At 37.0% G+C, this 15,037-nt stretch overlaps 1 protein-coding gene across 1 annotated transcript; it reads right to left on the minus strand.

The window, feature by feature from the left end:
- Nucleotides 1-1,463: 1,463 nt before the first annotated feature.
- On the minus strand, nt 1,464-14,885 carry ERCC5 (excision repair cross-complementation group 5). Its single transcript, XM_010180099.1, has 15 exons — nt 14,798-14,885; nt 14,031-14,206; nt 13,425-13,540; nt 13,163-13,255; nt 12,551-12,611; nt 11,535-11,678; nt 10,410-10,617; nt 9,191-10,138; nt 8,552-8,784; nt 7,479-7,598; nt 6,574-6,787; nt 4,746-4,890; nt 3,694-3,894; nt 3,366-3,450; nt 1,464-2,021 (listed from the first exon to the last, which is right to left on the minus strand). Exons 1-15 carry the CDS (start codon nt 14,883-14,885, stop codon nt 1,464-1,466), a joined length of 3,390 nt encoding a protein of 1,129 aa, XP_010178401.1.
- Between the last annotated feature and the right edge of the window lie 152 nt (nt 14,886-15,037).

Consider the following 15,037-nt stretch of genomic DNA (forward strand, 5'->3'; position numbering starts at 1 on the left):
TGCTCAACAGGTCACAAACACTGCCATGGGAACCAATACAGGCGTCTTTAAGACTTCTCTTCTTTAGACTGTAATTGATTCAGGACAGGAACCGCCTCCTACTTTACCCAGTTTTTAACAACATTAGACTTCAACGTCAACTGGGGTTTCTAGGTTCCATTGAAATATTATAAATTATTGTACAAAAATACTGTAAGCCCTACAGGGGACTGAAGGTCTCCATACTTTGCCATACTTGGTAGGAGAAATTCATAGGAGCTCTTCTACATTTAGAAAATACCAAACAAATCACCAAGACCCAATCTACACTTTTAAAGCAAAATCCAGTAACGCTAATGAGTGATTTGCAAAATGCTGCTGTAAGCTGTCTGTCCAGGCTGAGAATTTGCTTCAAAAATGATATTATTTTACAAAGGCAGTATAAAAAAGGGATATTTCTTGCCCAGTAAACACTGTACATGAAGTATTAGACTCTGCAACTGTGAGGTTTCAATTCCACCCAATTCACTGCAGCCCTTCATCCTTTTAGGAGAGGCTAATGTCTCATATGAAACTTAATTCTATGGACTTTCAAACAATGAAACAATGAGAAATAAAGTAGAAATACTAAATGAGGAGACAAAAGAAGCAAGGAGCAGGACTAAAATGTAACATAAGAACCCAAGTACGACTGGCAGCATTCAGTGCTTTTCTGTTTTAATCCACAGAAGCTATAAATAAATTCTACAACCTTTCAGAGGGACAAGTGAGGTGGGGGGAAGTCTGAGCCTAACACACTGCTTCTCTCACAAATTAACCCAACATGAGTGCTTCAAGTTGGTACCTCTGAACATCACTTTTGCAGACAAATTCTGTCTTTGAATGTGGTCGTGTAACTCCCAAGTTAGGAATGTGACATTTAGATTAAGAACATAAACAATTATAAGGATTATATATGGTCTTGCTGTATTGTATGATTTTCCATGAGATTTTACGAGGGCTTACATCATCTCAGGAATAATTTGAAAAGTAACATAACTTTGAGCACAGAACTTTAGAGACAGGCACAGTGAAGGGAATACAGAAACCACCACCAATTGAACTGATTTTCCTTCTCTCAGTACCTAGAAATAATGCAAGTTACTTTAAAATTTTGTTTCAGTTTGAAGTTAAGAAAGCAACAGTTTGTATGTGATTTTTAACAGCTGTCTCACCTCAGTCAGAATGCAAACAAATGGACATCACGTTGGGCTCAGTTTTAAAATCTCAAAACAGAAAACTTATACCAGTGTAGGTCTTTATGAGTAAATGTGCCAATTTTTTTTTTCCATCTTTTAAAATCCCTCTTATTTAAGTTCTGGACACAAAATGCATGACAAATAGGGATAATTTATTATTTATCAAAAATTCATTTGAATATTTACAAAGCTCAAGTCATAAAAAACCACATGCTCACAGTTTCTCTTTTTTAAGACATTTTTTCTTTACGACCTTTTCTTTTTTCTTCCTCTCATACTCCATGATTTCTTTTTTCTACCCTCAAACACAGGTTTGGCAGTCACCATGACTACGTTTCCCAGTTCTTCATCCTCATCACTTGAGCTACTGCACCCCTTTTTCTCTTTATGGTCTGCTGTCTCCACTGCAGAGACATTTTTCCTCCTTTTGCTCTTGCCTAAACCTCTGCCTTCCAATTCCTCTACTGAGGAGTCACTAGAAGCTTCTGAAAGATTCAAATTTCCAAGAAAACCACCTCCATATAAACATTCTTCTCTGGAATCTGAATGCTTTCTTCTCTTTCCACTTTGAACTTCTGTTGCCACCACAGCTTGACGATTTGCACAGCCCACAGTACTTTGCCCTTTCTTTTCCTTATGCTGTTTAAGTTCAATCTTCATAGCAGCAGTGGCTTCCCGAATTTCATCAGCTTCTTCTTTTTCCTTTCTCTTCAGACAAGTCACAGCTCTACGTAGTCTCTGACTTTTAATAGCTTGTTTTTCATGCTGTTCTAGTCTGAAGAATGAATCAATACGAAGCTGAGTCTATAAAAAATAAAACAGAGAAACACCTTTGGATGTTTTTGTGATGGTAATTCAGTTGTTATCTCAGCTATACTAGAAAACATCCCAAATTAAAGCAGGACAAAGGACCAATGAAATTAGTCTGCATCCAAATAGAAGTGAACAGTAAGACAATTACAGTAATACTTATACTTTATTGTATAATTATGCAACAACAACCTTTACAGAAACTAAGTAATTAAACAAACTCCAGTGAAATTTTATAAACTTGTGCTGCTGCTGCTTAGACATATGTTGCTATTTTCAACCTTAATACATAGAATCTCTGTAGCACTCTTAAGTATGCCCTTATAAACGCATCCTTAGCTTCAAGCTGTTAAAACAACAGAATGTTTACAAAGCAAAGGTTTTAAGTGCACTTTACACTTGCATACACTAGTGCAACAAAATGCCATTTGACTCAAGTTCACTGTAACACATGCTGCCACAGTATCAAGATTTAATTGTACAACTAGAAGTAGCCACACACAATGAGTCTGTGTTATTTAACCACAGCTAGGCTTGCTGTATAGACTAAGCTAGTCCTCTGTATTCTCCCTGAAATTGTCTAAGAGACACACACAGATGCTTGCAAAGGATGTTCCAGTCAACCTGAAAGTACATGGATTTAACTATAGAGTTTGGTACCTTTCACTCCTTTGAGTGTGGGAGAGGAACTACATGACTGGTTTAGACCACAGATCTATCTTGCTTCCAGCAAAAGGAGAAAAGAATCTGACTTTAGGTGATCAGTTTTACAACTGACTTTCACAGTATCACAGCACACACCACTATGCACTTTTAAGTTTTATTAAAGTTGACAGAACACTTGTTTGGAAATTAGAGTAATATTATTAATGGGCACTTGCTCAATGGTTCAGACTCCACTCCTCCTCAAAGGACATGGACGGTACCCAATGGTCAGTCACACTTCACCAAAATCTTAGGGGCGTTTCTATAAATCATTTCTAGAGACAGTACACTGTCTTTTAAAAATACTAAAGATGCTTGGAGTACCTGTAGTTTCAGCTACATCCAGAAGAAAAAGCAACCTGGACTTCAGATAGGTGCCTGACAGATAACAAAATTCTAAACCAACAATTGAAATCACATAGCATGCCTCATAGCCCTTGCAAATCATACAGAAATAAAGTCTGAAGAAGTAAGTTTACGGACTTTTTAAAAATATGTATTACGATAAAACAGTATGGCCAAATCCCAGTTTCTGAGAATTGTATTTTAGATTAAAGCCCTGCTGCTTGTTTTAAAATGCTGCTTCTACAATTTTCCAGTTACCTTTAAACTGTACATAGTTTTATACTTTACCTGCTGCAAATTCAGCTGTTTTATCACAGGCAAAAGGATTTCATCTATCTTTGTCCTCGTCCAGCCAAAGTGATCCTGACAGAACGTGTGGAAAGTTAAGGAACTTCACAAAACGGATATTACTACTAGCATTTTGTGAAACTTCCTCAATTATTTTGAAACTTCCTCAAATAAACAATGTCTGGAGGAAAGTTACTCTACTTCAAGGTCTCTTCTACTACAAAACCAGAGAAAATACTCTAAGTGACACTCTGACTTGCTAATGAGCCTTACGAATGTTAATCAAGTGCTTTTAGCTAACAAGTCCTGCCACGCAGTAAAAGGATATTCTCTGATCTGCTCTACATCAGGCTTTCCCCAGACAAACGAACCCCTTGTCTCATCCACCACAGGTTTCAGGTATGCTTCTGCCACTGCTGGATTTGGGAAACCTGAAGAAAGCTGTAACTCCCGCAGCTTCTTCTTGACTTTGGTATCATGTGGATTAGGTCTCAATTTCTTATTCTTCTGAGCCTCGGTCCACCACGCACTGAAAAACAGAAGAAAGTAGTAATTTTCCTCCATAAAACAAAATTTGGAATATCAAGAGCCACCATACTAATTTCTATTGTCTTCATTAGCCTCCCTACTTCAGTTACTGCATGAAACGAGGTAGGAAATTTCCAAATAAAAATGATCAAAGGGACACATAAACTCAAAGACAAAAAGACAAAACATATACAGTAATCGCAACCACTGTAATTCACAGTTGCAAACATCACCTGGATTCCCCATAAGCTGCCAGAAGCCCTAAATTCAGAAGGCTCTAAATTCAGTCTCACTTGAGAGGGATGTTCCACACATAATGATAATTTTTGAAGGTTTTTTTGTTTTTTTAAAAAAACAACCAACCAAAACAAAAACAAAAACAAATCACACAAACAAACAAAACAAAAGCTTCTAACCAATACAACTGGTTTGGCCCTCTTCAAATCTTGCTCTTCCCCACAGCGTACATGTCTGTCTCTCTCCAGGTCACCCATTCCTCACTCACCAAGTCTCTTTTTCTCTACGAGCAAGCTACAGCACCTTCTCACAAACTCAGGGAGAAACAACCTCCACTCGATTAGGCATCCAGCTCCACAATGAACTCAGAGGCAGTCGCACAGTTCTACAGCTGTTCTATTGTCTTCATTAGTCTCACTGTAATTGCTGTATCAACTTGTCACCTTATTTACCTGCCATTTCAAATAGTGATATAATGGAGTCACATATTTTACAGTTAACTTAGTCTCCTTAACAATGGTCATATGCTTTGTTGTGTGCTTTAGCAGCAGCACAGTATATTCACTAACATTCATGTTACAAAGAGACAAAAAAGCAAAGTTTGACAAAGCATACGCAAATTTTAAGAGAGGATCCAATCCATGTCCTGGAAATTCATTTAAAATCTCCATCGCCGTTACAAAGCCAACATTTGGGATGCCTTCAGTGTAGTCACTTCCAAGCAAGTATGCCAAATTAATTAGCTTGCTTCGATCTAAGCCTGTAAAAGAAAGTGCACAAAGAAAGCAAAACCAGTGGATTCAGCATCCATTCTCTCAAAAATTAAAAAATAATACATAATCTGAAAGGCAAAAAAAAAACCCAAAAAGGAACATAAGGGCATTATTTCTGTAAAATTACATTTATTTCAACATCAGAATTTGCTACATTATATTCTGGAGCAGCGTCAATATGCTACTGCATACTCAAGCACCAGTAGTTGTGCTAAACTCTGCTAACCTGGTAAATGCATCTTGCCAGAATTAAAATGTTACAATGTAAAGACCATTGGGAAATTCTGGGTTTCTAAGATCTAAAAGACATTATTTTATATATATTTCTCCAGTTAGTGTCCTACTTTCATCTAACGCTGACTTGACTTCAGTAACTCCCAAATCAAAAATAAAATATCCAAGTCCTCAGTTTTGAATTCCAGTCCGTAATATCAATGCTTGTGTTCCTGAACCGGAAGTCTTTTGCTCTGTACTAGCGCAGTTACTAAGTAAACCAAAAGAGCCTGTGAAATAGCTGGAAAGAAGGAAGAACTCAGCTGACTGCTTCTACTTGGTACACTACAAGATCTGAGGCAACCAGACTGATTTTCAGTGACTAGCCTCAGGAGCTTAGATTTTAAAAATAATAATAGTAAAAAAATTAAAACAGTGAAAAAAAGGAGGAATGTGCGTTTAAGCGCACAAAGCAAGACCATTGGCATGTTAGTCAGCATAATCAGCAACTGCTAAGAAAGAAGAATAGCACAATGCAGGGAAAAGGAGCAGAAGTGCAAGACTGCAGAGGAATGTGACATGAAGACCAATGGTGACTATTTTTCCCCAATAAATAAATAAATAAAAGCTCTGGTTTATCACATTAATAGCAGCTAAAAATCACACACACGCTTTTACAGCAATCCTTTCCAAGTAAGCTACAGTAGCATACCTAAGTAGACACAAGAAGGCGAAAAAAATATTTCACCCAGTTTGCTGGAAGAAGCAGCCAAAGACAGATTTTTCACCACATAAAAACATTGTGATATTTTACAAGCCGAAGACATGAAAACATTATTTCTAAGTCTATAGCCACTCTCAACTTTGAAATTGTCAAAACTGACTTTAACAGACTTCTGCTTAAACAACATGTAAGTTAAAATTGGCTCATACTTCCCTTAATACACTACGTGACAGTGAAGTCTAATGGTTCGACATAATCAGCAACAATTTGATTAGACTGGTACAGGAGCAATTGGAAAGAAGAAAAATGCTGTCAATATTAACTAAAGGAAAAACCTTTTACAGAGGATATACATATGCTAGATCCTCTTCTAACACATTAATGTGTCAGTTTGTCCAAAATTAACTTCCAAATTACATTTTTCCCTACCATGTCAGAAAAGTCATGCTGATATTTACTCAGAAACCAGTACTGTAGTTTGTTCATACCTCCATTTGACGATCATCACACTAATTCAGTGTATTAAATGCAAGTGTAACTAGTATCTGCAAATTCACAGGGGTCATCTGGCAGTAAAAACAGCAGCACAACTGAATGTCTTTAGAGAGTCTCCAAAGAACAGATGCTGTAGTAACACATACACAAAATTCTCTGAAATACAACTTCAGAAGAGATACATGGCAGCTCTGTCTTATTAAAGATTGCATGTAATAAATCAATACCTGAGGCTTACCTAGCTGGTTCTGAAAGTCAACATATTGATAATATTCCACGTATTTGTTTTGACTGAAGAAATTTTTATAAACATGTCGTGCGCCAAATAACCAAACATCACTATCATCGGTGATTGTGCCAGAGGTCTGATCAGTAAGGTCCAATATAGCACACTGTGCCTCTGCCTCCATCGGAGCTTCAATATATGGAATGCCAAACAAACGGAGAAGCTCCTGTAGGACAGAGAGAATCACTTCTTATTTCATCTGAAAAATGAATTTCTATTATACTTCTGCTTGACTCAGAACTGGTAGGCTCACACTTCAGAGGTATTTAATATTTCACAGCAAACCTTAATTTCCGCTAAGAAGTGCCAAGCACAATACAGTCAAGGGAGGAATCCCACTTACTCACATCAGGCAGGCACCACCACATAAGTCAAGCACTACTGGATCAAATTATTACTACACAGTTTGAGAATCTGCTAGCTTAATTACACAAGCATACTTAAGTATTGTGCTTACTTTAACGGCTACTTTAACATGGAGCAAAGCCCATGCATTACAAATATGTGGGCTTCGAGAAATAAAGATGCAGGTTAAAAAACAAACAAAAAATCCAAACTAACAACAACAAAAAAATCAGTCGTCACCATAAAATAGTATGAAAGCATATGAGAAACACTGATATCAAGCAGGAAACAGCGGGCAGACTAGTCATCCTTTGGATGGTGTTTTGATAGACACGTATTTTGATGCATTTTATACAATTCGCTTTTATGGAATACATTCTTTAACCTCAGTTATATATCCCCTACCTATTATTAAGCAAACTTACTAACAGCTTTTGAGAAAATGTTTCACTAGGTTGGAAAGGAGGACCATATAAACCTGTATCAAATCAAAATGATTCAACGAGTACTACCTGGCTTTCCAAGAACATCTGTCCCGTTACAGAAGCAGCGACGCGTTCCTGCTGCTGTTTTTGAGCCTGAAGCATATTCTGCTCAGCAGAAAGGTCATTTTCTAATCCTTCTAGTTCTTCCTGAAAAATAAAATAAGATATTCATAATTTCAACAATTCAGGTATACTTAGTTAAGTAAAGCACTAAGTCTCCAACTATAGTTATTGTAATAGTATTGTTATAGTCACAAGAAAATTCTGGCCGATTAAAGTAGGTATTTGTTTCAGCAGTAGAGTTAAAAGACACTTTGACCGATCAAGGTAGTTAAAGTGGGTTGATGATTATGTAGTTAGAATAGGTATTTGTTTAAACTACAAAGTTAAGAAAAAGACTGCAAAATACATGTGTACAAGTACTTAGAGAAGGTACGTACCATGCTCAAGAGAAGAATTAGACAATAGCATGAAGGATAATAGCTGTGGTCAGACCATCATAAGAATAGGCCGTAACTTTTCTTTTTTTCTCTATGTCAAAATCATATGGGGTAATTCAACGTATTATACGGCGCGATAGTGGGGAACCAATCAAGGTGAGAAGCAGAGTAAAGGTGATAATCTTATGCATGCTCGTATGATTTCACTTTGTTAAAAATGTATAAATAGGCTGTGAAAAGGTAGGGGCTTCAGAGCACAATTAGAGGAGCTACCCTCTACGTCTCCCCAGCGCCGTGAATAAAGAAGTGCCTGCTGATCTGCAACTGCGTAGATAAGTTTTTCTCGTCGTGACTGCGACCCCATCAACAGTATATGCTCCACTAATTCACACTTGAAAGTTGTCATAGCTTCTCTAATGCAGTAAATTATAAGACCAGAGATAAGTCTATTCATCAGAGTGCTAAAGCCTTGAAGTTTCACTCTGATTCCAGAGAGCTTATGGTTAACCATCAGCTTTAAAGAAAAAGAAGTCCTCGTATAATTAAATACATAGATAAGAAAGCAATGAAACAGCAAGAAGCTGTCCAATAGTTTTCCTTAAAAACTACTTCGGGATAAAGCACTTAATCACTAGCTCAAAACAAGTAACAAGGAGTTACCAAACTGATGTTTTGCCACTCATCCACTGCATCTTTATCATCACCTTCTCTTTCAACATTCTGATCGTTTGCCAACTGCACTTCATCAGACTCCTTCAGCAAGTCCTGTGTGACAGCATCATGTCTCTCTGTCTGCATTTCTGGAAGTGCTGTTTCATCGTCCAGTTTTTCATCATATTCAGTAGAAAACTCAGCCTCACTACTGCTTTCAGCATTCACTTCAATAAAACTCCCTATTAAAGGAAAATAAAGATTTTAACTTCGTGCTGCTTGTTTAAAAAACAGTATTTGTATGCGTTTTTAACTTGGGCAGTGACTTTTTTTTTTTTGCTATATACAGGAAATAGATATAAGGATTGTAAAACTAGAAACCAAATGGTTTGACCATTAATACAACAGTTACGTTCAACATACACAGCAGCACGCTTTCCTGACTCTCTGTACTGTATACTCAGGTTTCAACGATAAAACGTAATACCCAGGGTAAAAACAGATCACATTTTCTTCCCACCTCCCACATACGTAGGAATAGATGAATTTTAAAGCACTTCTCACCAGGAGGAAAGGTTAACTTCAACTTACTACAAATAAAATGAGGTCCCATTTTGTTACCTTTTTACAAAATTAAGCAGCACATACCATCAGAATCACTGTCTTCAGACTGCAATATCCCTTTTCTTTCCTCCTCCTGACCTTTTGCTTCTGGAAAAGGTTTAGTATCCTTTTGTACATCAGATACATTCTCTTCTGTTTGCGAAATTACTTCCTCTGTATTTTCAGAATTTTTCAAGTTTTTCTCGTTTTTAGAAAGGCTTGTCATTTCAGCATGAATCAAAGCCCCTATACTAGTTTGTACAGGGGAACGGCTTGGCTTCTGGATGCCTAAGTTTATATCCTTATCTCCCAAAGAATTTAAGTCCATTTTGGAACTATTTTCTTCTTTGTCCACATCTTCTTTGTCTTTTCCAGTACTGTCAATACAAGAATAATTTTCAGCTCTGGATATACTAGTGTCCTTGGGTGTAATGTCTTTTTCCAACTCCTGACTCTTTTGTTCAAATTCAGCATCTTGCATAACCACTTGGTTTGAAGAATTAATTGTAGATGTAGGTATTTTTTTTCCCTCATTAACTTCAGGAATCTGATCCTCCTCAACTGAGCTACTAAGCAGAAAACCCTTCACTTCTCGTCTTTCTGGTAGCACTTCATCAGTTCTAAAAGTAACAACTTCCTCCCTTTTACCATCATCACTCAGAGCCTGCTGAATTGCCCGTAGCGTTCTTGGAGACACACTGCCTTCTTCTCTCACAGATTGGACCACGTTTAATTGTCCTTTATCTTCATCCCCCAGTTCTTCTTCTGAGCTGCTTTCCACTATAGCTGCCTGGATAGCAAGCAAAGTCCGAGGAGAGGGTGGTGCTGTCACCACATTGTCAACTTTCTCTGTCTGCAACTTGTCAGATGCAACTAGCTTTGCATTAGCAGGAGATTCATTAATTTTATTTGATTTAATAAATTCAAGTATTTTTGATGAGGGTCCTGCAGTAGTTTCCTTGTCTCCAGTTACAGCTTCTTTTGCTTGAATACCTGAAATTAAGTTTTTTGTTAATTATTTTTTTAGTAAAAAAACTGCTTTAAAATAACATTCTGTTATACATAATGATCATCATACTATAAAGATTAATAAACCAGTTTTCTACACATTTACAGATCACAATTATGTTTAACAGTAATGCACATTTCATACAAAATATCAGCTACATGCACCTGTAAACAATACTCAGGTTTTTCGTAAAACTGACAGCTGCAAACTGCACACACCAAACAAGAGTTTTTACAAAATTAACACCCAACATACCTTTTATTAGGATATAGTGAGAAGTGTCTTCAGAGACTACCCTCCTAGATTCTACTTCTTTCACAAAACCACCTTCATTTTCATACTGTGTTTGGATTTCACCTGAGTGTTGCTGATTCAATTCTTTTTGTACATTTTCTATGCACCGATTGAGGCTGCTTTTCTTAAGCAAACCCCTAAGCTGGTACTGGGAAAAGTCATTGGACTCCTTAAAAAAAAAAAAACACAACACAAAACCAACAAAAAAGTCAATTTAAATAAAATACCACCAGCTGCACCTTTTAAGCAAGTTCATTTCCCATGGTCTGGAGAGCCGCTTAGGAGTTTCCCTTAATCAGGCAACATTTGTCCTTAACTGACTGCTGCGCTACCAACTGACAGCAACACTAGCCTGGTAACACACAATTCTAAAAAGTACCATGAGGTTGTTCAGAATGATTGCTAAACACAACAAGATCTCAATGAAGTGACCAAAAAAACTTAGCTGGCTAACAAAGCTGGTCTCCATCTTAAAAAACAATGCGATTATAACAAAATCCACATACAGATGGTTTTAAGGCGGTAATTCTTAGCTCACACTTGGGCACAAGCTTTCATTTGATCTGGCACACACTGTACTTTAAAAACTAACTGTGCTCTGAAAAGCTATTGTAGAAGTGGCACTACAGAATTCCTTTACTGTCTCTGAATGGCTTTAGTAACACATCTGCCTAAGCTACAAAAGCCTTTTCCCAGCTGCCAGCTGCTCTAACAACCTGAGGGTCTGAAATCTAAGCTGCATTCTTTCTGCATGGTTTATCCACACCAGTAGCATGTTCTTGCAATTGAAATCTTTGGTGTAATGCTGATGAGGCAGGAGACACAGCATGATTATTTCCATTCCTGTCAAACTGAATGAGCTCTGCCAATTTTAGTGGCAACCAAGAGACAGGGCTCTGAACAGACACACGCGAAAGCTCTGTTAAGAGTCATTATCTCATTGCGTGTTTTCCTCCCCTCAGTTTCACATCTCTTATTAAATAGGCCTGGGGGGTAAAGCTTTCCAGATGTGCTGGTATGTAGTCCTCATCTGCATTAATGGCAATAGCTCCATTCTGATGGCTTGAAAATTACTTTAAATATTACCTCTGGCATTGCTTCAAATAATGTTCTTTTTCGCTTTGTAAATTCTTTCAGATCAGTCAAGATCTCATGTTTTATTTCTGGAGGCAGCTGGTTGAATTCTTCTGATTCAATGTCCACAGAATTAGGATTTTCACATAACTCTTCCTATAAAAACAGAAAACAATATAAACTTGTATTTGACATTACAGCACACGAAGAACAATAAAATATTTAGAGCATCATTCCAACAACAACTTTGTGGCTACTTCCCATACTGCGAAGAAAACATTACTACCTAATAAAATAACGTAAAGTACACAATTACTGATGTACGCTACATAGAAAAACTTGGTTTGATTCTTTTTACAAAAATATATTTAGTATAAATCACAGAAGCAGTGCCTATAGCCTCAACTAGTCTGATTTTACCGTTCCAAAGAGGTGATTCTTCTGAATGCAAACCACTTCAAAGATAAACAGTATTGCCAATAGGTTGGTTTTTTTTCTTTTTCACTTTGATGAAAGCAGAGATAATTTTATTATTCATTATGCCTCCTTTTTAGGTTTCCTATTCCTTTTCTCCTCTTCCCATGAGATCAGAACATCAGAAGGAAATACAGACCTTATCTGTGAAAACTTGAGGACCACAGTGCTTCGATATCAAACCATATTTGGAGAAGCGTGGGAATTTTGTTAAATATGCTGCTTTATATGTGCATACATACGTGCACAAACACATACACTTCGCTTAATATCATTACAAAAACCAATTTCTTCTCCACATGTCCAGAGAAAGTAGTGAAAAAAGAAGATACTATAAGAAATTCCTATTCTGCTCTATTATAGCAGCAAAAATTACATTTGTAGTTCCTCATTAGTAAGAATTCAGAGAATACTTAAAATTTACTTGTTTGCTTGATAAGTAATGCTATAGTAAGACCTCCAAACCCTTTATTTTTCTTTTTTGTTTGTCTTTTAAGCACAGCACATGAATGAGAGGATTGTTCACAGTAACAGGGCAACCAGGATGCACTTACCTGCAACATCTTTTTGTGGTTCATTCTTGCTTCCCATTCTTTTTCATCTTCCTCCTCTGAGCTAAAAATCACAAAGATAAAAGAGGTATTTACCTAAGAAAATAAAATTCCTATTTTAAGCAAAAGGACAGTAGTCATTCCTTCACCAATAAAAATTCACACACAACATCAAAGTACACACATATATGTACGCTTATACATACAAACACACATGCACATGCATATAAATATGTACACAAGCTAAAACTATGTGAGCAGAAAGCAAGGCAGACTCACTTCAGTTAAAACTAGATTGAGACAACTGTTGCTGTTCAAACCATTACCCAATTCTTATTTGGTCAGCATTAAAAGTACATAAAAGTATATACAAGATGTGCAAAGAGTAATCTAACGGATAGTTCCACGTTCCCACTCAGTATTATTTAAGAAGATGTCACAAGTTTGACAAGTACATACAAAGCTTAGTTCCACTGAACACATCTACACTACTAAATGAGGCGATGCAAACCAGGATCAAGCTGCCACGCTTTCAGCGGTGTCAAAAATATATGTTTTATGCTTTTATCTGAGTTTATTATAGCAATGTAAGCTATTTTTCTTAATTTTACCTACCTGTTCTTCTCTTCATCCTCTAAAGGTGGCAATACATACATATCATCAATTCCTTCTCTTCGAACTTGTGTAATACTGGGCAAAGCTTCATTCCTTAGAGAAAGAAAAAAAAAGCAAAAAAACCAACAATGATTAAAAGCTACATAAAAACTTACCAGCCATTTATAAACAACTATAATTATAATTGTTAATCACAATTGTAATAATTGTTATAATTGTAATTACAATTTATGAACAAGGGGAAAATATTTTTTATTCTTGCCTTTTGCCTGTAAGAGCAGTTTTGATAATCTGTCTCTTCAAAAATGTTTTCAGGAGTTTCTCTGTAGTTTTCTTGGAATCACTGACAGCAATCTCCTTTCTTTGTCTTCGCTTAGCCTGTGAAAATAAGATTAACACCAATGAGATTTTGCTGGATGCTGAAGATACACATCCAGTGAAATAATGTTGTACGCTGAGCCCATGAGCAATTCCTAATCCATCATGTGTCAATGGGGACAAAGCCTCCAGATCCTCTAACTCTCTCTATGTCAGTTTCCTCTGTGGGACTCGGGAATAGTTTTCAGCTTCTGGGCAGACATATGCTTGCAAGAGTTGCGTTCAGGTCCATTCTGGAGCAAGACTAAGGCTTATGTCATCATCTACCTCTCTGCAATCTGCTTTCAAACCTGAATACATCAAAAGGAAGCTGCTGCATGGTCCCATCAGTAACCAAGACTGGGATTGCAAAGAACATCTGCACAGCAGTGCACTTCAAGCCCTCCACGGCTCAAAATCATAAGAATGAGAAGGAAACTGAAAATGGCTACTTTGAATCAACAGCTGTACATCCTATTTTGCATTGCAATGACTCAGCAAAGGTACTTACCAAGGTCTGTCTCTTCAGAAGGGGTGCCTCTCCATCAAAAACAAAAACAGGCCGAATTCGGAAAAACAGCAACTTGCAGAGTCGATGGAAGAGAGTGAGGAGGTGAGCATTTCGTACAGAACTACCACCACGATCTCTGGCTCCCTTTATTGCTTGGTTCAACCAAATACTGATATCTTAAAGAATCGTTAAGAGAAAAAAATGTGCTATCCTACACATACACCATTTAATAGTTTCTATAACGTACACATATTTGAGAGGCTTTTGCCCGCTGTTTCAGGCTTGGCTTATTGAAGCCAAGGTTATCCAAATACTTACGAACTTCAGACAATAAATTCTTGCACCTATCGCCCTGGACAAAACGCAGAGTTGAAACAACTATGCCACAAGTAGTATCTCCCCAGTTACATTTACAACTAAATGAAGGATAACTTCTTCCCACATCTTTTCAGCATTTAACCATGTATATGTGATAGGAATGTTAATGCAAAAGTATTTAAACTTCTTCATCTTACAGTCCTACTGAAAGCAGTACATTTATTTCACAAAATCCTATAGCCCAACACTTGCACAAGAAACCTACTAAAAAGTCTCTTTTTTAAAAGATAAAAAAGCTTAGTATTCCCCATATTATAAAGCTTAAAGCTGACTTATCAAGATACTGTCATGATTTAAAAAGAAAAAAGCTAATGATGCAGAAATAAACGAAATAGTTAAAATAATCTCCCTCACAAATTTGGTTCCTCAGCTTTACTTTTGAAGGATACCAACAGCAAGGATTTTTCCTTCTAGCGTTTCTGGGTTTATAGGTCTTCCAGCACATTCAAGCAGTTTCCAAAGTCCTTGAACTCCCATTGTACTTTCTTAGCTACTTTGAGAGAGAAGAATCTATGAGAAAAAAAAAACAGAAGGAATAACCCAAAGATTATACCATCCATATATGCTTTATTAAAGCAAATCTGTTATGAAAGAGAAGGGAGGGAAGGGGAAGAGAGCCCCGCCTCCCG

The sequence above is a fragment of the Mesitornis unicolor genome, unplaced genomic scaffold (assembly GCF_000695765.1).
Source record: "Mesitornis unicolor isolate BGI_N332 unplaced genomic scaffold, ASM69576v1 scaffold26062, whole genome shotgun sequence".
Classification (NCBI taxonomy): Eukaryota; Metazoa; Chordata; class Aves; order Mesitornithiformes; family Mesitornithidae; genus Mesitornis; species Mesitornis unicolor.